This window comes from Netta rufina (assembly GCF_964035555.1).
Source record: "Netta rufina genome assembly, chromosome: 2".
Classification (NCBI taxonomy): domain Eukaryota; kingdom Metazoa; phylum Chordata; class Aves; order Anseriformes; family Anatidae; genus Netta; species Netta rufina.
The window spans coordinates 106,374,423-106,398,330 of record NC_140124.1 but is presented as its reverse complement, the minus strand read 5'-3'; the positions used below and the strand labels follow the sequence as shown (position 1 = coordinate 106,398,330).

Sequence of the window (23,908 nt, the reverse complement as noted above, 5' to 3'; positions counted from 1 at the left end):
TGAAATATATTTTACATTTTTGAAGCATATCCAGTCTAAGAACCTTATAATATGTGAAATGCCACTGCAGAGTTGAGTTTGGTGGGAGACTTGTGTTTCCCGCTCCTAACCCTGCAAGCAGGCAATTTGGCACAGCACCATAGCAAGTTACACACTACCCCCCTATCACTTTTTATATTTTGAAGTACTTCTTTTGTAATTTGCTGGGAGTCAGTCATGGCAACACCAAGCTGAAACAAATCTTGAGAAAACAACAGATAAAACAAAAGACTGCAGTTTTAAAATCCAGAATTGGAACTGAAATGATTAAAAATAACTTCCAGTGGAGTACGCTACTGTATATGCTAGTACACCTTCTTTAAACATAATTTTCTCTGAAGCTGAAATTAGAAAATGGAGTAAGGAGTAATTCCTGTATTCTTTTTCAGTAAGGACACAAGTTACAGTATACCACTTCACACTAAGATGAGATTTACCCTTTACCAGTTTGACACTTTCCCCTGTAAATTGGGAGTTTAGGGAATAAGCAGTAGATCCGACCTGCCTTTCAAATCTGGACTTAAACTTTCATTTCTTTCAGAACCTGCTTTATACAGGCTGTACTTGGAGTTCTGTTCATGCAATGTACTTCAGTCACCAGCTAGGACAAAGAATGAAGCTTCTTGAGCAGTGAAGGTCATGCTCATGTTCTCATGTGTTGCATGCGCTGCATTAAACTGCACGCCTACGGTTCTTGAACTGTGCTTTGAACTCAAAAGAAACTTTGAAATGCATATTGCCTTTTGAACCACTACTGGTCACAAATCTTAAATAGCTCTTCTTCACTGAGTTGTGTGATTGAGTAGGTATTTTGAGAAAGATGAGTCAGGGCAGACCATATATCTACATTTAAAAAAAACCACAGCAATAAAAAAAGGTCCAAGAGTAAGCAGACGTGCTTTTTTGTCATATAAACAAGGACCTGGTAGTTTTTTTCCCATCCCTGGTTCCTAAACCAAGAAAACTTCTGTGCCTTCAGTAGAGAAATGTTCAGCCACAACTGATTTAAAAACAAGAAGAGCGAGATGTAATAAGCCAGCTTATTAATATTACGAGCTCAGTTTTTAGTGCTGTTCACCCTTAAGAAGTTTCTGTGGAGTCTCAGGTTGGCAGCAGCCACCTAAATGTTGTTTAATATGCTGAAGTGCTCTTTTGAGTGCTGAATGGTGGTTGTGTAGGAGTGATAGATGGGGGCACAAATGGCATACAATAAATTCCTAACCAGTGAGGCCTAACCACGTTGTAGGTGTGGCAACGCTGCTGAGAGCCCAACTAAATAAGCTCTGAGAGCTTTGTGCATGGTCTGTGAAGGACCAGGTCAGAAATCTCCGTTGAGGTGGCTTTGAAGAAGCAGCTGTAGCTCCAGTAACAAAGGGGGCAGTCCTAGGACAGGTCCAAAAGGGGAGAGAGAAGTTGCTCAACCCTCAGGGCCACAAGACAATATAACCAGTATGTCCAATATAACCAAGCACAGGCACACTGGGGGTAAAGCAGAGAAGGCAGCATGTCTCAGCCCGGTTCCCAGGGAGCAGAAAAGGAGCCTGACGTTGTGGAGCTTTCCCAACAGTCCTTCTTCGTCCTTGTTTTCGCAAAGCACTATTTTAAGTCCTGTGAAGTAGAGAGTGTTTACGTTAGGTACAACCCACCTTTCGGCTAAAAGCATTGTGATTTTGCCACAGCAAAGGCAGGAATTTACGGAGCGATGTTTGTGTGCTAACAAAAGCTATTTATTCCTATTGTTCTGGGGAGCGGGCGAGTTATCGCGAGTCGCACATTTTCAGGAGTAAGCGTGCACGTTGGTGAGCAGCCCCTTTCCTTTGTTCCTGCGTAGAAGGGGGAAGCGGCAGGAACCGAGGAGCTAATTTTGCCCTTCGGTGGGGCAGGGACGCGCCATGTTAGGCCGCGTCCCTGCTTCCTGTTTGGCAGGCCTGGGTGTAAAATAGCTCCCAGGCCAGCACCCGGCCCCAGTTTTTCCTGAACAGACGGATTCAGTGCTTTAACCAGTTGTTTCCTGCCTGATAAGATGACGGAATAAAAAGGCTGAAGAATCAAAGGGGCTGCCCAGCCTGTTGGGGTGTCGCCTTTATTTTGGCCAGTCTGTATTGTCCCCAGATGTTGCGGCAGCTGGGAGGAAATGCAGAGTTTGGTGTCTGAGGTATAAAGGCAAAACTCTGCTAAACAAGTGACTTTTTAAATGTGGTATGTCAGAGAAATCTGGACGTGAAATAAGTCGCTGGGTTTTATTTCGAGGGAAATTATTAACAAAACTGATCTGGATCCATGAATAGTCCAGACAGCCATGACAGCTTTTCAGTGGAAAAATGAGTTACCAGGAGTGCCTCTAGGTCCGGTCCTGAGCACCCCCCTACAGCATGCAGTACCCTCGCTGGGGTCTCCAGAACCATGCCATCTGTAGCATCATATTACTTTTTTCACTGTAAAAGGGGAGCATGCTCATGTAAGCAGATTTTTTTTTAGTCCATAATCTTAATTTATTAATTTACATAAAACAGAATAGTGGATTCGGATACAGAAGGTGATAGTATTTTACAGCCTGTGAACAGATGGGAAATTATATTACTTGCAGTATGAGTCGCATTCTTGAATACATGAAGAAAAAGGCATGTCCGTGATGTCTTTTTGGCTATGGTATGTCACTGCTGGCTGTAGTGTCTATTTCCATATGCTAAAAAAAAGCATATTTTCTGTCAGAAAAGACCCAAACTTATGATCAGGTAGGTTGGTATCAGCTTGGGTATTGCCTGTAATGGAAGCCTGATTAAACTGACAATATTTCAACCTATATTACTTTTCTTTGGAACTTGCCCTCTTTTGCGACAATAATTGTAATTTAATATCATGTCCAGTTGGCAGTTCCTTCCTACATTGCCTGGCTTATTTGTGGTAATGACATTTTTGGTATGTCGTCTAGAGATAAAGCAGAATATTTTAGATCACTCATTGAGTCATTCAATGTTGTCATAAGTATTAAGTCATAAGACTTAGTTATTTTGAGGTTGTTGTTTCTGCCAGTGAACCAAAGGACCTGGTTTGTGTTCAGGATCTACAAGCTTTTTCCATGATTATATTGCAATAATGAAGTACTTAAAACTTATCAGAGAACCTGTAGCTAAGCTCCCCAGTTATGAATTGCAGAAATTATTTTGAGATCTTCTACTTAGGTATTTGGTTTTGTTGGAAGCCAGACAATTCTTTGTAAAAGACCTTTATAATTAGCTTTGTAAAAAAATTATTAAATCCCCCTTATCTGACTAATATTTTTAGCAGAACACTTATGATTTAGCTGACTGCTTCAAAGGTGTGTATGTGCAAATACCTCCTTTACTTTTGTACAATTTAGCATATCTGAAAATGAAGAGCCTGAAAAAAATCTGCAGTGATAGTAGACCTTTCAGGTGGCTTTGTGAAGATCTCCTTGTAGTGAGTTTCCCAAAACAAAAACCAAACAAAACAAAAACAAACAAGCAAATGTTCTGTTTCAGTAAAAATTAGGCAGTTAGCTTAGTTAGTTTTTTCTTCTGGTTCTTCTTCTACTTCTACTTTTTCTTCTCCTCTTTCTCCTCCTCCTCCTTCTTCTTCTCCTTCTTCCTTTTTTTTTCTTTTTTTTTTTTTTTTTTTTTTTTTTCACAGAGGAAACTCAAAGCAACCAGGGAATGTCAGAGAGAAACAAAAAGATTTTTACACAGCTGTCCCGAGCCCTCTGGGTTTTTGTAGGCTGGTCTTTGCCTCCCCCCTTGGATTGAGCTTGCTCAGTGACATTCTTAATGGCAGCACATTTCCCCTGGAATTTTTCCACTATTTCCAAGACCTGGCTGTCTACTCCCTGTTCTCCACTGCTGTGTTGTAACACCATTGAATTAACTGCAGGTCCACAGCACTGTCCAGTAATTTTCATGCCCTAGAGTCTTTCAGACCTATGCTGTTGTGAGTAGTCTTGGTAGCTCCTCAATTAATGGAGTATTCTCTTCCTTCCTGCAAAGGCACCAGCATAACCATTTTCTTCAGTCTTGTGCTGTCATTGAAACTCAAGGTTACTTTGTGCAAGTCACCAATCTTTCTGTATTTTTATTTCAAGGCTGCTAAGATGAGGGTAATAATGACTTTCATTTGATAGGCTCTTACAGGTCTTTAAATTTAAGTTATTCTTCAAGAAGTATGTTCTCTTACTTCTGCTTTCTTAGGTAGCTCCTCATACTGGTTCCACCAAAAGAGTGTTCTCTGTAGGGAAGAGATACTATGAAATTTTGAATGGTCTTGCTATGGGTACTCTGCTGCATGCAAGGAGTCAAATACCTAGCCTTGTCCACTCGGTTCCTCTGGGTTGGCAGTTACCAACTTCTGAGTGCCATCAGAGTGCCTTCAAGCATTTAGAAGGCCACAAGCAAGGGTTTGTGACTGAACAATCTGTCGTGCAGAACTTGTTTGTGCAAAAACTGTGTGGTGGATGACTTTAAGAAAGAGAAACAGAGTTTAGGAAGAATCTTGTGATATTTAGGAGAAAAGAGGAGGAGGACTGATGTCCACTGATGAGGCAACAAGAAAGACTGGAGAAAGCAGAGGCAAGAGTTGATAAAAGAATCAGCTCACCTCAAGGTTTGTTTTAAAATCAGGATCAGGGTTCTATCAGTGTTTACTTAGCAGCAGGAAACGATGATATAATATTGTGAGGCTATATGTTGTCCTTGTTAGCATTATGTATAACCTTCTGCTGAAATAAGTGCAGTAAAGATTCTGGTTCACAGTGTCCTTCTGCATTTATTCCAAGGTCAAATGTAATATATACGTGAAAAGTGGTTTCGAAACTTTACAGTCCTCAGTGTCATAAGACTAGTTACAAGAGGAAATTAGGGTTAACTTCCCAAGCAAAAGGAAAGTATTTTTAAAAAAGGATTATAAATCACAACCTGGATTTGAGCATGAACTTCGTGTCCATTGCTTTGGAAATGTACCTGCGAATGTTACTGGCGCGTTTCCTTCTATTCCACATAAACATTCTCGGGCTGTTAAAGCTAAGGCTGCCAAAGTTTGGAGAGGTTTACTTTTGAGTGTGCTTAATTCAAATGACAAGAACAGTCCATTTATTTTGTGACCTATTTATAGCCATTAAACAAACCGTGGCATATGGATCTGCTTAACTTAATTCACTGCATTTGGTGGAAGATTAAGAGTGTGGAAAATACATTCATGAAAATAGGTATGCTTATGTCTGATACTGTATAAAGCTCTGTATACTGCAGAATTGTCATTTATTAAATAAAAATAGGACTGTGTTCCATAAGTGAAAGAATTAAAAATAAAATATGAATTTTAATACTTAAGATGATTTTAGGTAACTATTTTAGCAGACCAAATATAAGGGGAAAGAGAGCGTAGTTATTTCTCATTATGAGCTATGTATGACCACACTGGTAAATCTCCAAAAACAGAATAAACACAAAAATGTGATTTATGTTCTGGCCCTTTTTAGTAACAACAACACATTTTGAAGCTTTTCTGATTGTGCTTCTTTTTCAAGGAGTTCTCAGCATGTTGAAAGAGTTGGTGTATTTTTCCATAACAAAGTATTTTTATATTTCCTGTTTTACAAAACTGCTAACTGAAATGCTCTTTTCACTTCTCAGGTTGTTTTTGAAGTGGTAACTTCAGGTCACCCTGGATATGTGGCCATTGATGAAGTGAAAGTTTTAGGACATCCTTGTAGTAAGTACCTACGTACTATTTTAAAGTCATCCCTCTAAACCAAATGTGCTACTGTGCTTCAGTAAATGTTCAGCAAATGATACTGAAATAGTCAGAAAACAATGTAAATCCTATAAAAATAAGCTGAGTATGTATGTAATGTTGCTAGCATTTGAACATTTCACTGGCTTAGAAAACATATCCTATGTATAATTTGTGTAGAGCACTAGGCATGAACCCCAGACCCTACCTGGGTCATCTAACGACTCCTTCAGAATAAGAATCATGAAGATTTGTTAAACAGCTTTCAGTCAGCATCAAAAATTCAATAGCCATAAGCTGAGGCATTAATGAGGGGGAACGGGCAATGCAAGAGCTGAATTGAATTCATGTGACAACTTTTCCAAAGTGTAGAAGGAAAAAAACTAAGATGGCTCATGGCTGTGGCTTTACTAAACAAGATTTAGGATACTATTCCAGGTATACTTCAGGATAATAGCTAAATTTCTGCATTTTTTTTGCATTCCTTATTTTTCAAATACGTTTCATTGTCCCCTTATTAAAGATGTGTAGCACATAACTATCCTAAGTTCTTTTAAAACTGGTATAAAAATAAAACCTTGTGAATTAAAGCTTTAATATAATAATACAGTTATCTTTTAACAGACTACTTACAGAAACAATTATTTCATGTAATTGCTATTGGTTAAATAAGACTTACTAAGGTCATACGTTAAGTTGTAGGTTGTAGTCTTACTGCCAAACAACCAAGTGGCGAAAAAGGCACCAAATTCTGTGTAATTGTCCACCCTCCTTTTACGATATATTTTACTTGTATGCATTCTTTGTGGTTTATAAGTAAGGGCTGCAGTTTAAAATAAAAAGTGATTTATCAGTTAATATTAGAGCACCTTATAAAAATTGTTTTAGTGTTAGTGGCAAGAAGACACAGACATTTCTTGAAACATGGAGATAGTTATGCAGACTCAGCAGCTGTTATTTCTGAATCGCTTAGTTCTAATAAACACAGCAGGCTCTCATGTTGTTAGGCAGTATTTGTGCTTTTGCAGTTTGAATTTATATCTTTGGTTTGGCTAGGGTAAGTCTAAATCATCACTTTATCACCATAATTCTTTTTCTTATGCAGATTTTGAGAAGTTTGATCTGTGCATTTGTTCTGTAAACCTGCAAGTAGCTCTTACTGATGGGGAGACCGAGTTACACCCCATAGTTTGTAGAGTTCTAACTTGACAATGATGCAATACAGAAGCTTTAAGAAACAGTTCTTTCCTAGAATCGTAGAATCACTTAGGTTGGAAAAGACCTCCAAGATCTTTTCCAACCACTAAGACATCAAACTAGTTGCATTTTCTACTAAAAAAAAAAAAAAAAAAAAAAAAAAAAAGCATAAGAATTAGAATTGAGCTATCTTGCTATCTTGCAGATAAAACTTTGCAAGACTTATAATGACTATTCTTTGTATATATTGACAGAAAAAAAACACTTTTTGGAATGATTAACTTTTTAAATAAAAATTGCAATGGGAAAATACATACTAGGGAGTTGTTAGGGTAGTATGGGCAAAGGCCAAGTAGTAAGCAAGCCTGCATGTAGACACAAAAAGCATGTGTTGTGGTGATTGGTTGGTTGGAGGTTTTACATCAATGTGTGTGTTTGCTTTTTTTAAAAAAAAAAAACACTAAAGACCCTTTCTACTTAGACCATACCTTGTAATTCGGAAAGACATACTTCCAGAGTTCAGGAGGACTGAATTAAAAATGAGTAGGGTAAAAGGAGATGGGAAAGAAAAAGAAATAGAAGAAGTGCCTGAAAAACGTGGAACTTGATGGAGAATTTTACTGGATAGTCAGACTGTAATAGTCTGGTAGGCAAAGAAGGGGACGACTTTGGCCTAAAGTCTGTCTGTCCTAATTCCATTGGGAAGTGCTTAAAAAAAAGAAAAGCACCGTGTCTAATAAATTTGCTAACAGAGCACTTATTATGAAAACATTTCCTCCTTTAGTTAAATATTAACTTGGGTGATTTTATTCCATCTCCTGTTTCTTATACTGCCTTATGCCGGATATTAAATAATTTGTTTTCTGGAATTCTGGTAGCTGGTTGTTTATATGCTCCTAAAAAACTGTAATTTGTCCCAGTGATAAGCTCTTCTAAGAAAATGTCATCAACACTTTAAACAGTTGCAATGCTCTGCTAGAAAGCGTATGTTCAGTTTCTTAGTTTATTGCTAGTACTAACATTTCCATGACTGAAAGCAATGTTCCGTGCCTAGCTTATCTGCTAGCATAGACAGTGCAAAAATTCTCCTTGTCTGCAGTAGGATTTGAATGGCTGGTCAATAATGCCTTTTCAAGGGTGATTTTCTGTTTCAAATTTCTATCTTTTCTGTGTCATGTTGTTGACTCTTTCCAGTAAAACAAAAATACACACGCTGCCTTTCCTCTTTCAGTAGACATTGTTTTTGTATGAGTATCTGTTTCATTTGTTAGGTTATTTGCAGCTGTATTGCTTTCATTTTTAATGGGAGTGTTTTCTCTTTCTATATGAAAAGTAAGCATTGGGATGGAGAATGCATTGTATTTTGGCTTTGAAAAGAAAAAGAATTGTATTTAAAGAATATCATTGTGGTTGGTGAGAAGTGTTATGATGGCATTTTAGTTGTTTGGTATGCTACAGTTTAAAGCATCTCCTCTATAGATACTACCTGGTTAAAAAGAAATACCTGTTTCCCTGACAACATCACTCAACTTCTTACTGTTTTGTCTAGTCAGTAATGTAAGTATCTAATAGATTTTGGTTCAAAACATCAATTAGTTTTCAATATCATCCGTATTAATACAGTTTGTTATTGCAAAAGGGATGCTGAGCTGAGGTAATTCACACAGCAGGAACAATTAAATAGCACCCTTCTATTCTGCTCTTTCTCAGGTATAGAACAATAAAAGAATAAAATTAAAATAATCTAAAATACAATGTCTAGTCAGTGATTTGAATCTTTTAAAGTGGGGCCATTAAATACGTTCTGTGTCTTAATCATAGCCAGTATTTCCATGTTGCGTAAATTCAATACCTTTTCTTCTTCCAACAGCAAAAACTCCCCATTTCTTGCGTCTTCAGAGTGTGGAAGTCAATGCAGGACAATTTGCTACTTTTCAGTGTACTGCCAATGGGAAACTCAGTCCAAGTGACAGACTTTGGTTACAGGTAATTTATTTCTTTCCTAATACACTGAGGTCTGGGGGGGAAGGGAGTTCTCCACTCTGAAAGGACTGTAAAACATATGAAAAATGGTAGAGCTGTCTGTTTGATCAATACTATATTTTAGAGTGCCTTTGAACTGCTGTGAACTGCTGTAGGTGTTCTGTGGTAGAAAATGATATTGGTTTTGTCTTCATGATTGGTTTTTATTCATGATCTATGGAGAAAACGAATAAATGCTAACTCCACAAGGAAGACCACATCGCTTTCTCCTAATGTTCTCTGCCTAACTGCAATGTCACACATAATCATCTAATATCACATAATATCCTTAGCTCTCCTCTGCCTCTTTTTAAGCTAGTATTTTCGGCTAAAATTGTATTCTTTCTTTTCAAGTTTGGAGAAGACCAGTATGGCAGTCAAATCAGACTTTCTGCTTTACAGAGCCAAAGAATGTCGTTGAGCCTGTAACTTTTACTTATTCATTAATGTAGCTTCTAGATAGGTGTCAGATCTTCATTTAGAGGTTGTCTCACAACTCCTTGTCTGCATGTGTAACCTTGCATCAAAAAGATGCATCTTCCTTGATCTCTTTTAGTAACGGGATGCAAATCCTACTGCTGTCTTGCTGCTATCATGCCAGAGTTATCTGCTCTCCATTGCAAGCAGTAGCATGTATTTAGATTTAGCGTCAGGGATATACCACCCTCCAGATCTGTCTATCTTCCGGATGTGAAAAACATGCTAGAACTGAGGAGGAGGAAATAAAGATGCCTGCCTATGGAGATCAGTTAGATGAAGCTGTGATACTTGGAGGGGGAGGGACAGGAGAAATGGAAGCAACAGTAACAGGTGGGACTGTGAGACGAAATTCTCTGTTTTTGTTTTTGTCATTTAAACAATTTCAGGCTTTTAGTGTAGCTTGCCTTTCACCTCGCACTTGGTACACAATTTCATCAAGCATTTTGGAAATGATTCAAATATGTGGGACAGGTTAAAAAGCTGGGTAGTTATATTTATATATACATATATATATATAAAACTACATGTGGGTAGTTACAGGAAAACTAGCACGCAAATAAGAAAAAACACCTGAAAAGCAAAAACATGTATTGATCTGTATATGAACGATGAACTGTTTTAAGTCTACACAGAAAGAGCCTGATCAAAATGCAATGGAAGTCTTCTTTGTTTTTATTTGGCTTTGTATGGGCATTTTCATCCTGTGCTGATAGAAGGCTGACATTTCTCGAACTCTCCTGCCATTTAAAGACAGTATTATACTGTTGAAATGGGAGAATTAGACTCCTGTCTTCCCTAAGCCACTGAGATTTTGTGAAAGCATGATTTTCCAGTCATGAAAAGAATTTAGCACGTATGGGGAAAATAATAGGTTGTTACATTGTCAGTGATAACCTTTCTAGAGCCTTTGAACTTTTGCATAATGCTCTTTTGTCAAATTGAAATTAGAATTCATAACAGGGAAATCCTGCTTCAGTTCTATAGTTTTTTCTGTAGGTTTCATGGCAGTGTAATTTCAGCAATACTGATTCCAGAATAACTTTGCTGAAATTAGTTAAGTGATTCTTTGCTTATACATGATTACAAGAAGATTTTTTTTTTTTCTCCATGTGAAGGATAAGAAAGTAGTGACAGACTGCTGCCAACTATTTGTTGAGGAATTTCATCTTCCTATGTGTCCAATGTTTTTTTAGCCTGCCCATACAACTGCAATTCCCTCTGGTAATCAGTCCAACAGCGTGCAGCTTCCAGGTGTGCTCTTGTATAAGAACACTTTAAAAGTTGGATCTCCTGGATTGCTTGGATTTGTTTTTGTACTTGTTTGCCAGTTTCCACAGATGTCTGCTTTAAGAGCAGTCAGACAGCTCCATGTGTGGGATATTGCAAATCAGGGCTAAGAGATACGCTTCCCAATAGCTGTGTGCTAGCATACCAGGTCACTGCAGGGTAAAAGATCCCCAGAGCTGGACTCTTCCCTCAGTCAGTGAGAGCATCTGGTTTCATGGTGTGATACTAACGAATTCTATGTATGTCTGCTTGTAACATCTCATGCCACTGCCACAGGACCACGAGTACAATGCAGCTATCTGTAACAGCTGTCAGAAAACGTGGTATCTTCTGTGTCGTATAACAGGTTAAATAGACATTAAAGGTCCTTCGGTTGCTGATAACGGTAGAAGCAATATTCAGTTAAAGAACATCTTAATGAAAGAGGTTCTTGTGTACACTAGAGCCAGAATAAAACGAGCACTGTTCTGTAGAAACATTTATGCTAGCACTCAGGTAATTCAAGGTTTTAGTGGTACTACAAACAGCTTGTGCAATCTCTCTGATATGCTGACTTCGTCCGCTAGTAATATAAAGCCTTTTCTTTGTTGAGTGGTTTCCTTGTATTTTTAAACCCTTAAGGGAAAACCGTAATAAATAAATTAATAAATAATTAAATACAAATGTGTGACGACAAAAGGAACCCCCATTTCTGTCAGGGGCCTTTCAGCATTTCGGCCACATAAATCATGTCCATAATTCCTAATGTGTTTGGACATGGCATTTCCAAAATATCGTGAGATAATTTGCTCCCAAATTATTTTCAATACCTGTCATTTTTTTTCCAGATTCACATTGTTAGTCTGAAGTACAGGTAAATTGCCTGTGAAATCACAGAACCACTGCATTCAATAACATTTCTGATTGCTTCCAGTGCTGGCAGGATTTCCCTCTTGTACTTCTATTTCTTTTATATAGTAGCCCCCAGCTTGTATGCAGCAGTAGACATCAAGTGTAGTACTACAGCTTTTTCTGGCAAGCAAATATGTTACTTTTTACACTCTGATGGACTGTTAGGGATATAAATTCCTTAAAAGAAATAAAAAATTGTAACTTGGTAGGTTATCTTAGTCTCCTTGTATTTGCTGAGTAATTGTTGCAAATGGCACAGAGTTTCTTAGCTTAATAATGCCAAGGCCATGAAACAGTCCTAAGTGAAGTCCATAGGTCCCCTCGCACCTCTATTTTTTAATTTTTTAATTTTAAATTTTTATTTATTTATTTATTCTTTATTTATTTTCAAGCCTATCCCACTTTTATTCCTTGTGGAACATTGAAGTCTGGAGTATTACAGAATCTTTTGCAATTGAGGTGGTGATGGGGTACCACAACTCACAGGTTATTGTCAGTATGGGATGACTCTTTCTATTCTATTGAATGATTGAGAAAAAATGTCATCTCCATGCTGTTTTGCTCTCATTGTAAAGACTGTAGCAATTGCTGTAACTTTTTATTTTACTTGAACTAATTCCTCTTTGAAACTACAAATTCCAGAAGTTGACACTAACAATAAGGAAAAGGACTAGGCACTAAACAAGTTGGGAGTCCCAAGAAAAGTAAATACAATTCAGAAAAGAAAAAGGATGTGTTCATAGGTGGGAGCCAAAGTTAGAATTTGGAAAGAAGTGAACATGTGGAACACAGACCAGTTAATGGTCAAGTGAAAACAGCTGAGGCATTGTCTTCTGAAAAACTTGTATTAGAGCCAGTATTTAGTAAAATGGCAGAAGAAAAAAAAAAAAGTATTATGGGAGAAAAAAAGGTAGAATTCTTTTTTTGAAAGTAACCTTCTTATGGTTCAGCCTTGCATATTGAAAGAACAAACATTTTGCTTTCCAGCACCAGCTTTCAGCCAAGAATTTAAACAGCAGTTTACAAAGAAAAATAAAGTTTAGAAAATTGGGGGTTTACTTAAAAATAGATAGGTATGTACAAAATATTTTGTGTGCTTGTGTGTGCCTGCTCTTGATTATGTGCATTGCATAAAATATCCCAGGAGATGAACCCATTTCCTAGAGTTTCATAAGAATTCTTTGTTATGGTGTAAACTTTCTGAGGCTTTCATTTAATTCCATTTTCATGGATAACACTTAAGGAAAAAAAATATTTCTTCAAATATTTTTCTAGTGCTAAGATCATGAAGCAGCATTTTACCTGTTAAAATGAAATCATACACACTTGTAACAACTTAGCAACACAGAAAGGTGGAACTAGTAATGTAAATTGAGCAAAGAAATAGGCCTCAAGATGTTCTTTGGAATATTAAAAAAAAAAAAAAAAATGTTGGATCTTTTGGTGTTTGTGTGTACTGTGGGAATGCAAGAGGTCCCTCTTCCTCCTGCTCACAAACAACTCAGTCTTCCAAGACTGATCAAAATACCTTGTGCATGGCAAATTGCCCTGAACCCATTGATTTGAGAGGAGCTTTAACAACATGTAGCAACTGCAGATTTCGCCATGTATCCTGATGTACATGCATCCTGGTGTGTTTCCTTTGTAGAGAACCTGAGGTGGTTTTACTCTTAGAATGATAATTAATGCCCTGCAGGAAGGGGAGAAGAGGGTGTTAATGAATAAATATTTTTATTATTATTTTTTGAATTCTGGTGATGTTTAATATTGTTTCTATTTTGTGGTACGTTGATTTCTTTGTGTTCCTCTCTCTCCTACGGTGTATATTTAGTGCCTTTCTTGCATCCTGTGTTTTATCAGCCAGTTCACAGATAGTACACAGCTGGGCTGATAACACCAGAGGGTTGTGCTGCCATTCAGATGGACCTTGACAGGCTGGAGAAATGAGCAGAGAAGAACCCTATGAAATTAATTAAAAGGAAATGCAAAGTCATGCCCCAGTGAAGGAATAACCCCATGTGACAGTACATACCTGGGGTCTGACAGGGTGGAAAGCAGCTTTGCAAAGAACCCGGCAGTCCTGATGGAGAAGTTGACCGTGAGCCAGCTGTGTGCCCTTGCTGCAAAAACCAACAGCCTCCAGAGCTGCGTAAGGTATTACCAGAAAGTCAAAGGTGATTCTTCCGTCTGCTCAGCCATAGGGAGACACATCTGGAATGCTGGGTACTGTTCTGGGCTCCCCGGTACAAAAGCAGACATGGCTACGCTGATTGATGGTTAAGGGACTGGAAGATCTGACATAAAAGGAGAGAGCTGGGACTTGTCCAGTGTGGAGAAGGAAAATCTCAAGGGAAATCTTGGAGGGAGTAGGAACGACATAGCCAGATTCTTCTCCAAGGTGCTTAGTGCCAGGACAAGAAGCAATGGGCACAACCTGAAATATAGGAAATTGCACTTAAACATAAGAAAAAAAACACATTTTTTATTGTTAGCCTGTTCAAACACTGGAACAGGTTGCTTAGAGAGACCACGGAGTCTCCATCCCTGCAGGTGCTCAAAATCTGACTGGACGCAGTCATGAGCTCTAGTTGGCCTGCTTAGAGTGGGCGGGTAGGACCACCTCTCTCTAGAGCTCGCTCCTAACCATAATTATTTTGTGAATTTGTGATAGTGTTCCAAAATCACTACTCCTGTCTGTAGCATTTAGCAACTTGACTGATAAGGAAATTCTGAAATGGAATTTCTTGGGCGAGATGAGATGCATGTCGACGTAGACTCACTGTCTTTAAGTAGTTGACTAGATTCCCCCTGTTCTCCCACTTTAACGTCTTGGACTGTCTTTTCTCTTAATTCCTATTTATGTCAGTTTCTACTTATTTAAATATTTACTTTGTCTGTCGTAAAGAAAGAGTCAGGAAATGCTCAGCAATAAGAAGAACAGCAAAGCAGTTAGGATGGGGATTTGGCTATCAATGAACACTGATCTGCTGAACCTCTGATCCCACTCAAGTTCCAGCAATTTAGGTGGAGGGTGTAGTATATTGCTAGGAGATTGTCAGAAATAGAAAATCATCTGCTGATGCGGAGGCTGCGGTCTAGCCCTGTGTATAAAATGGCAGTGGTAAGTGTAAGTGGCAAAAAGAAACTCTTTTTCCTAGAGAAGAACATTCAAATAGGTATTTTGAAGCATCGATGGAACAATGCACTATTACCAGTATATCCCTGTTTCTCCTAACTTAAGTATTTTTTACAGCCCAATTTTATAAACAGCTACATGCAAAACTGTATTGTTTATTTGGATTTGTGTTTATTTTAATTCCCCTTGAGCTTAAATTTGCACAGTCGCAATAAAATTTTAGGAGACAAACTTCAATTTTTCTGATTTTCTACATTTTAAGAACTTTTATAAAATATGATAGAAAGAACTAGTTTAATTTACATGTTCTTTTTCCCTAAAGAGAAGCATAAAAAAGAAATGTGACAAATCTCAGCCTTCTAAATAGCAATTCGAACTTGATAAAATTTTAGTATGTTCATATGTATTAGAGATCCCACACCAAATACTTGCAATAAGATATCTATATTTAATTGTTCCACTCTAACTGTGAGCAAATGCATGTACCGCGTGCTTTATGCCTTTAGACAGTATATATTTAGATTGTATGAGAAATCAAATCTATTTTTCCATACAGATACCATAATTTCCAAAATGGTTCCTCTAATAAAGGAGTTGTTAGATCAGTTAGATCAGTTGTTAGATTATTCACAAATGCTTTGCTTATGTGAAAAGCTTTGTTGCAAACAGTTACATCACTTTTGTCTGGTCTATAGGGCTGAAGGCTTCATCACACTTACAGAAATCCTTTTCTCTATTCTTCTTCTATCTATTGGGATGCATTCTGCCATCAGTGATAACAGCAGCCAGGCTTCTTTTCCTGGGCTTGCTCTTTTTATTCTGACATATATGTAGATTTGATGAATCTTTCTTTGATGCTTGGATTTTTCAGAGATTATTCAGTTATTAGTGGTACCAGAGCCAAGGAGAAGTTACACAGTCGTGAAGAGTTAATGATAAATCCGAGATAAGATATGTAAGAAACAGAAAAACATTTTGATATCGATGTACCTGTGAAGTGTTTAGACTTCAGTGACATTTCAGAGCTGACCAGCAGAAACAGTTGAGCCTAGTGTTTTTATTAGTAAACCGTGTGTAGCTGAATTTATAAAATGTCTTTGGAGTGTGGTAAGAAAGTATAGTAAAGGTGACTTTCCTCCTTGTATCCCACCTTTCCTTTTTAGGTTAGTGTCAGCGAGGCTGAGTGGCCCATGAAGTGTTTTGTACTCTTACCATTGGCATTATTCTCTGAGTGCTGAGATGGCTTTGAAACTAAATTTTCAAAATCAGGGAAGTGGTGTGCTGTCAGGAGTCCTGGAAACGAGTATTGCCAACTTGCCACCCTCTTGTTTTTACATCCAAGTGTAGTGAAATCTTTTCCACCACAGCAGTGTGCTGCCCAGGCTGGTTATTGCAAGGGATTTCTGAATGTTCCTGAGAAAAATAAGCCATTGAATAAACAGAAGAGTAGAGGCCAACTTGCTAAGTCAGTGCCCTGCTACAAATACCAATGAATGTTAGACTGACATCTTATTTCTACCCACTTCCCATTTAGCAGAATGGTGGTTCGCAGAGCTACTGTGACCAGTGACGTACACAGCTGGAAAACTAAGAAGCTTGATGGTGCAGAAGCTACTGTGAATCTACATGCTAGCCTTACACTACTTGTATGAGACTGTAATAGTGGAGATAAAAATAAATCTTACATTTCTTCTGCTCCAAAGCATTCCAGAAGTCTGGGTAGCAAAGTTGTTGTACAGGGTAAGCCTTAGTCTACCCAGAATACCCTACCAGGCAGAAGAGCCAAGTGCTGGTAACAATGAAGAAATGTCAGCATGTTTGTTATTAATATTAAATAAATGCATAGGTAAATGGAAGAATAAAGTTCACTCCTAAACCTCAGAAACCAGTTCCACTATTCCTAAGTGATAAGGATGCAGATCGCATTTTGGAAGCTTAAAATGTTACCTAAAATATTTGATTTTCAGTGAAAATACCTGACAGAAGCCACTATAAAGTTTTACATTGTGGCATCAGTCAAAACATTGATAATTCAGAGAGGTTTTAGACCACGGAACAACACAGAGCTCACTGACACTGATACAAAACAGAAGCTAAAAACTTTTGGTCTGTGCACATGATCCACTTATATTTATTATATATTTATTCGAGAAAACTAACTAATATTTGATCCAGTACAACAAAGAGTACTGTAAATTGAGGGAAGAGAGCTGCTTAGCTCTGTAGTGCCAGTCATCCATTGGATTGCAAGGAGTGACGTTGGGTGGTGTTCTTCAGCGATTTCCTTCATCACCTATTTTGGAAGAGGTAGATGTTGCTCTGCCAAGATGATGCTTCTGACACTAAAATACGTATTTTGGTTTTGACTAGGTTAGCAACTGTTGCTGCTTATGTAGAGAACGTAGAGACTGAAAACTTGTAATACAGGTATTAATTTTTTTGTCTTGAAGAAAAACATTTTATCACAACAATATTCTTCATACGCTTAATCCTCTGCTTGGTAATCTCCTGTGACGAAAATATATCTTTGTAGAAAGGTAAATTGGAAAGAATTATGGCTGTAGAAGTTTTGCTTTTGGAGATAAACTGGAAACCGTATGGAATCCACCAGGGTCTTGGTGATGGACAACAGAGCAAAACCTTAAGGGAGTTGAAAAGAGATTGGCAAAGTTTGTTTTCAAGTAATCTGCAAAATTATCAGATTTTGCTCTTCCTCACTTGCTGAAGATGTTCCGTTGAACCTTATATCTATAAAGAGAGTCAGAAGTGCCACCTAAGGGAGCCATAATTATTTTAAGTTAATAAGGATCATATGAAACTTGGACTTCAGACAGAAAGCTTCTGTTAACAGGTAGTTGTTCCTTCTTCTTCTTCCTTTTTCCCTGTTTTAGAACTGTCCAAGTACTCAAAACCTGGCAGTTATTAATAAATAAACTACTTAAATTAATAAATATATACATTAACATGCAGAAGATTTGCATACCTGGAGACCTGTATGGACATATGCAAGTTGTAGGGGATGCACAAGCAGTGAATTAAATCTGTCCCTCTTCTCCATCCCAATCCACCCCCTGACACGTTTTCATTCAATGAAGTGACCCGTAAGGAAAGTTGTTCTGGGATCACCTTCAGCAGCCTGCCCTTGTTGCTGTTCTCGTCTGAATTTGAAAATGAAGTGACCGAAGTATTGTTCTTTTATTTTTTTTTTTCAAGAGCCTGGGTGTGATGTGTTAATCTCCCAGTTATTCTGGAGTGTTAAATAATATAGCAAATGGTGATTGGCAGGCTTGAGATAATGAAGCAGTTGACCTGTGCCACCAGGGGGTGGTTGAATTCAGCTTGCGTTTCAGCAGCACGTTAGGTATGCCTGTTTCTGGGCCCTGAAGGCTGCCTTGATATGGAGCACAGCTCAGCAGCAGCAGCAGAATCACTTCGGGACACGTACAAGTTAGGCAATTGATGAAGTAAATTCAATAAGCTTTCCGTGCTCTGCTCTCGGACCTTTGGGAGAAAGAAACAGTGACCTTTACAATGAGTACTGTAGTTAAAATGTACAAACTTGCTGCTGGGAGGCATAGTGTTCAAATTGGAGTTGAATGGAGGCTTCTTTTTTAAGACCAAGGGCTGTTTAAGCTGTTAGAGGCAAAGAGAACTGAAGTAAAGGCTAAATTAAATTAAACCCAAAGGGAAGATGATAGGAAGGATACAGAGCACTGGGGGAGGCCTGGGCTGGGGGTGGGAGTTGCCCAACTATGTGACCGACTCAGTAACTAGGGCTGAAACACCTCCAGCTGGACCCCTCCACTTAGCTTCCCTGCTACATGAACCGACATGTATGTTGCTTATTACTGATTATTACTGCTACAACGGCCTTTTTTTGCAAATTACATTGTGGAGTGGTTTACTTCAGCTTTTTTTAACCATTGGTGTGTGTTTCTTCTTGCCATTCGTTCCTCCCACTCCGACCAGTCAGTTCAGGAGGCAGCTGTCCCAGCCTGAATGGGGCAGTTCCTCATCATGATATTTGTGTGTGTGTTTATTTCTTGGCTACTACTCTGTAGGACTCATTATTTGGTTTTGTCTGCTACTCTGCTCATTTAAAACTTCAAGTTTTTAAGATTAAGACCACAGGTTGTCCCCAGAACTTGCACATCGGACTTTTTTTTCATGTACCTGGCAATTGGCATGAGCACAACGTTTTTCACCTGTCCTGTTATGCGCTTGGATAGAAAAGGCAAACAAATGCCCGCATCACTTTCCATTGTACATTTGAAGGAAAACTATTCTAATGATCTTTTCTTTATCATTTTCTCCTAATTACTCTGCACCTTCCATATGCCTGGCATCTGCAGAACTCAAAGCCAGAGTATTTAAAATCGTTTACATATCCTCTTTATTCTTCAGCAAGGTGCTCATCCTAACTCTTGGAAAATTTAATACAAATAAAACTATGATGAGAAGTGCTTAGTGTTCTGTGTTTCAAAGAATTAAGGTATGGAGTGAGATTAAATGACGTTATAAATAGGTCTGTGGGTTCAGCAAAATGCTTAGCAGATACATGGATTATTGCCATAATTTCTCTATGAAATATAAACCTTTCCTTTAGAGAGAGATTTCCTCGTGCTCTGTTTTCTCCAGATGTTTCTGAGAACATAATTCCATACAAGTGGTTTTGTATTCTGTTGTGTGCTATTAAAGAAAGTTTGGGATTTTTACATATTTGTGAACACTGAAAGACTGTTAGAGAAGGTTAACACTTCTCAATCTGGAACTTCATATAAAAAAATAAATGATTTTGTGTCTTTTTTCTTTGAAAATCCCTATGTAGTTTTGCTCCTGTCACAAAGATACAAAACAATTTCAGTATGTAAGTACTGAGTAACTGCTTTTGTTAAATTACACTCAGTTTAGTGGCTCCAGAAAATGCAATAATGTCTTTTTTTTTTTTTTTTTTTTTTTTTTTTACTTTCTGCATGTTTAATTGTATCTTCAAATAGATATCATTGCTTAATATTTGATACCGTGACTACTTGGTCTGCAACTTGTGTATTTTACAATATTACCTGGCAGCTCCAACAAGCATTTAGATTTAGACATAAGAAATTGAGATTTATGGAGAGCTATATCATTTGAAGCAAAGGATCAGTCAGCAAACATTAAAATATTGAAACAGGAAATCTTTCCTGAACAGTAAAATAATAACATTTTGCCTGAATGCCCATTAGTTACATGCAGAGTGCAATTCTAGCTCATAGTAGAGTAATTCCAAACAGGACAATAATAATCTTTTTTTTCCAGCATGGCCTCATTACTTGAATGAAGTACACTTGTTAACTTACACAGATGGAATAAATGCAGGATAATCACAGGATCTGTGGTGGTTCTAATCTACAGTGACAAGCAGTTGTCTTGGTTATGAAAGCAATTCTGGAAATTCAGAGGTAGAGCCAGCTATCTAAATTATTAGAATGAAAAATATCAACTCTGTGAAGCAATTTTGTTGAGGTATTAATTGCTATTTGATTTAGATTTCATACATATTTTAAACAAAATTACTTCTGGCACTGCTGATGTTATGTGAGATCCCACCGGTGCGACTCTAATCAGGATTTTATAAATGTGCATCACTGAAAGTGAGATAATGCAAACCCTTTCTTTTAATAAATGTATGAAAAGCTGCTTAATCTACCTGTATGGATAGGGGGTGACTGACCGGTGTTTCCTTTTAAGTCTCTTCTGGCAAAATTGCTGAAACATGCCTAGAGAATGAGTAATTCAGAGGTAGTGCGGGATATAACATCCCAGAACTTCAGCCCCTTTGAATTACTGCTGCATTTCTGTTAAAACTATTTCTGAAAGGTTTAATATATATCTTGTTGCTTCTAAATTGCTGTTCATTTAGGAGACTTAGAGTTAATTCATTGCCTAAAAGGGACTGTGAGTCTAATTTAAATAACCATCAACCTATTTCTTTTCATTCTAGCTTGGCTAAGATGGAAAAAATAATGTGAATATTTAAGGTGCTTTAAGCTGTCTCTGCTTTAAGCTGCATGCATTTAATATGGTGGTACTAGGGGTATGGATTTTCAAGCTGTGTATATCCTGAGGTGTTAAATTAAGATATATATTTTTTATACCCATATATATTAAATAACATGTTGCTTTATAGAAAATGTATTCTTGCCGGTGACTTACCAGTTAAATATATTCATTATTTTGCTTAAATAGCTTTCCTGAATGTTTTTTTGTTGTTTTGTTGTTGGTGGTGTTTGTTTGTTTGTTTGTTTGTTTTTTGAAAGTGTTCTCTGAGCATTTGAAAACATGGGGGTTTCTCAGCAGCCAGCAGAATATGTTGTTTTCACTCAGCACCTTGCAATCTTTTTGTGGTCAAAATTCTTCGGCACTAAGAAAGCTGCATAGCTCCACGCCTTGGGGACGTAGCCTTTGTACTGCAGGCAGGTCTAGCATTAAACGATTAAGGCAGATTCCTCTTTCCAAAGAATGAAGTGTCCTGTTCACACAGTTCTCCAAGTCCCAGTGGCAGAAAGAGCTAGCAGGCTTAATCTGTAGTAAAGCCTCAATCTTTCACATGGCAAAGCAGAGCTACCAAGCGAGGTAAAAAGAAATGTATTTATCTTGCCGAACTAGATTTAAAAACAACAATAACAAACTGGGAGGATCCTGTAAAGATGCTCTGACAACCTTTTTTTAATGGGTTTTAGTATATAATGCCATAATGTTTCATTGTAAATCATGAATTTTATACCATTTTCTGCAGCAGGATTAGAAAATTACAGACCTGTCACTTTTTGTTTAATTTTCAATAAGACATGATGTATTTGTGAAGACTTCCACGTAAAGACTGTTAGTTTGCAAGACCTATTGGTAAATTTCAGCATCTATCTTAAAAGAGCTGAGATAAAGTTTTTAATTACTGTAATTAGTAAAGCAATAGGTTGTAAGTGATCTCTTTCATTTATGGGACTTCAGAATTTCGTGTTAGTGAGCTTTAAGAATCTTATTTGTGTTGATGCTGCTAAAAATAATACTTTGTAAAAAAGTTGTAGAGGGATCTGCTGATAGATTCAATAAAGGAATGCTCATTCGATATAAATATGTTATTTCTATCTCTTCTAAGTAAAATAGCTACTCACAGTTCTGCCGTGGAGAGCTTGTTGTTTATCATAGAATACATGTATGCTTAAATGGACCCATAAATTGTGGAAAGGGGAATCTTGTTGATGTACTCATGTACACAAGCACTGATGTACTCTCAAAATGGAGAGAGATGGATTTGAAGGGTGGAGCATTCAGTGGATAAGGAATTGGCTGCAGGCTGCACCCAGAGAGTGGTGGTCAATGGTAACATGTCCTAGCAGAGGCTGGTGACAAGTGGTGTCCATCAGGGGTCTGTCCTGGGACTGGCGCTGTTTAATGTCTTTATCCATGACACAGGCAGTCGGATCGAGCGCACCCTCAGTAAGTTTGCAATGACACCAAGCTGAGTGGTGCAGTTCATGCAAGAGAAGGAAGGGATGCCATCCACAGGGACCTGGACAGGCTGGAGAATTGGGCCCATGTGAACCTAATGAGATTCAACGAGGCCAAGAGCAAGGTGCTGCACCTGGGCTGGGACAATCCCAGACATGAGCACAGACTGGGAGAAGAACTCACTGTGGGCAGCCCTGCAGAGAAGGATTTGAGGATTTTGGCGGGCAAAAAGCTCAACAAGAGCCAGCAGTGTGTGCTTGCAGCCTAGAAGGCCAATTGCGTCCTGGGCTACATCCACAGAGGGGTGGCCAGCAGGGGAGGGAGGTGATTGTGCCCCTCTGCTCTGCCTTGTGAGGCCCCACCTGGAGTGCTGCATCCAGGGCTGGGACCCCCAGCACAAGAAGGATGTGGGGCTGTAAGAGCAGGTCCAGAGAAGGGCCATGATGCTCAGAGGGCTGGAGCACCTCTCCTATGAAGAAAGGCTGAGAGACCAGGGAGACCTCATTGAGGCCTTTCAATACACTTAAAGAGGGCTTATAAAAAAGATGGAGAACTTGCTCAGTCATATAGTGACGGGACAAGGGGGAAGGATTTTAAACTAAAAGAAGGGAGATTTAGATAAGAGGTTGGGAAGAGATTTTTCATTCAGATGGTGGTGAGGCACTGGCACAGGTTGCCCAGAGAAGCTGTGGATCCCTGGAGGTGTTGGATGGGGCTTTGAGCAACCTGGTCTATTGAGTGGTATCCCTGCCCATGGCAGGGAGGTTGGAACAAGGTGGTCATTTGTGTCCCTTCCAACCTGAGCTGTTCTGTGATACTCCTGTAAATTCCACCAAGTGGTCCCATTTAAGTGACCACTGCCATACCTCTGCAGCTTCCTAAAGACAGTATGCAGTGAGTGAAAGAGAGAAGAAATGTGAATCCCAAACAAAAGAGAGAAGCTGGCCATGTGGGTACAGTTAAAAACAAACACCTCTCTGTACTCATATATGAAATGGTAAATAGCATTTTTTCAGACTAAACATCATCTTTAGCTATTTGGCAATTGATGAAATAAGTGTTGAGGTGGGCTTTGTAGGTTTGGATGGGTTCTTCGCCTTGTTCTGTTTTTTAACCCTCTCTTATTTTTATTTTTTTTAAGCTCTCCTCCAGTGACTGTGAATTGAACTCTTCTTCATCACTTTTATTATCATTCTTCTATGCTTGGGCTTAAATCAATTAGGTGGATCTTCTACTTGTTTGCTGTCATCCCTGAAGAGAGGGAAGCCTTGCTTTCTTGAGCAGTACATTTCCTTGTGAAAAGTAAATGAATGATGTTTCTTAGTCTCTGCCTAATCCAAACACATTTTCGTTGAAAATATTTTTTTTTTCCAAAGAGACTAGAGAAAAAAAAAATTCCCTTTGAGTTCCACTAGGAAATGTCATGCTAGTGATTTCTTCAGGACTGTTTGAGTTCTAAGGTATAATTAGAGACACTGCACTTTGCCTCTGTGAGTTTGTAATGTTTAAGAGAAGTCAGTCAAGATAATCTGTGTTAATAATAATATCTCACATATACTTTACAGGTGTGCTATAATAATAGTAATAAAGGCTTTTTATTCTGGAGCTCCTTCGTGATTCTTG

General features: G+C 38.2%; 1 protein-coding gene across 6 annotated transcripts in view; it reads left to right on the top strand.

Annotated features, from left to right (window-relative positions):
• Positions 1–23,908, top strand: part of PTPRM (protein tyrosine phosphatase receptor type M) — a 464,463-nt gene that overhangs the window by 153,188 nt on the left and 287,367 nt on the right. For all 6 annotated transcript variants that reach the window (XM_084281573.1, XM_084281572.1, XM_084281574.1 and 3 more), the window contains 2 exons: positions 5,682–5,760; positions 8,849–8,964. In XM_084281573.1, coding sequence (XP_084137699.1) covers positions 5,682–5,760; positions 8,849–8,964 — 195 coding nt within the window. The remainder of the gene's footprint in view (positions 1–5,681; positions 5,761–8,848; positions 8,965–23,908) is intronic.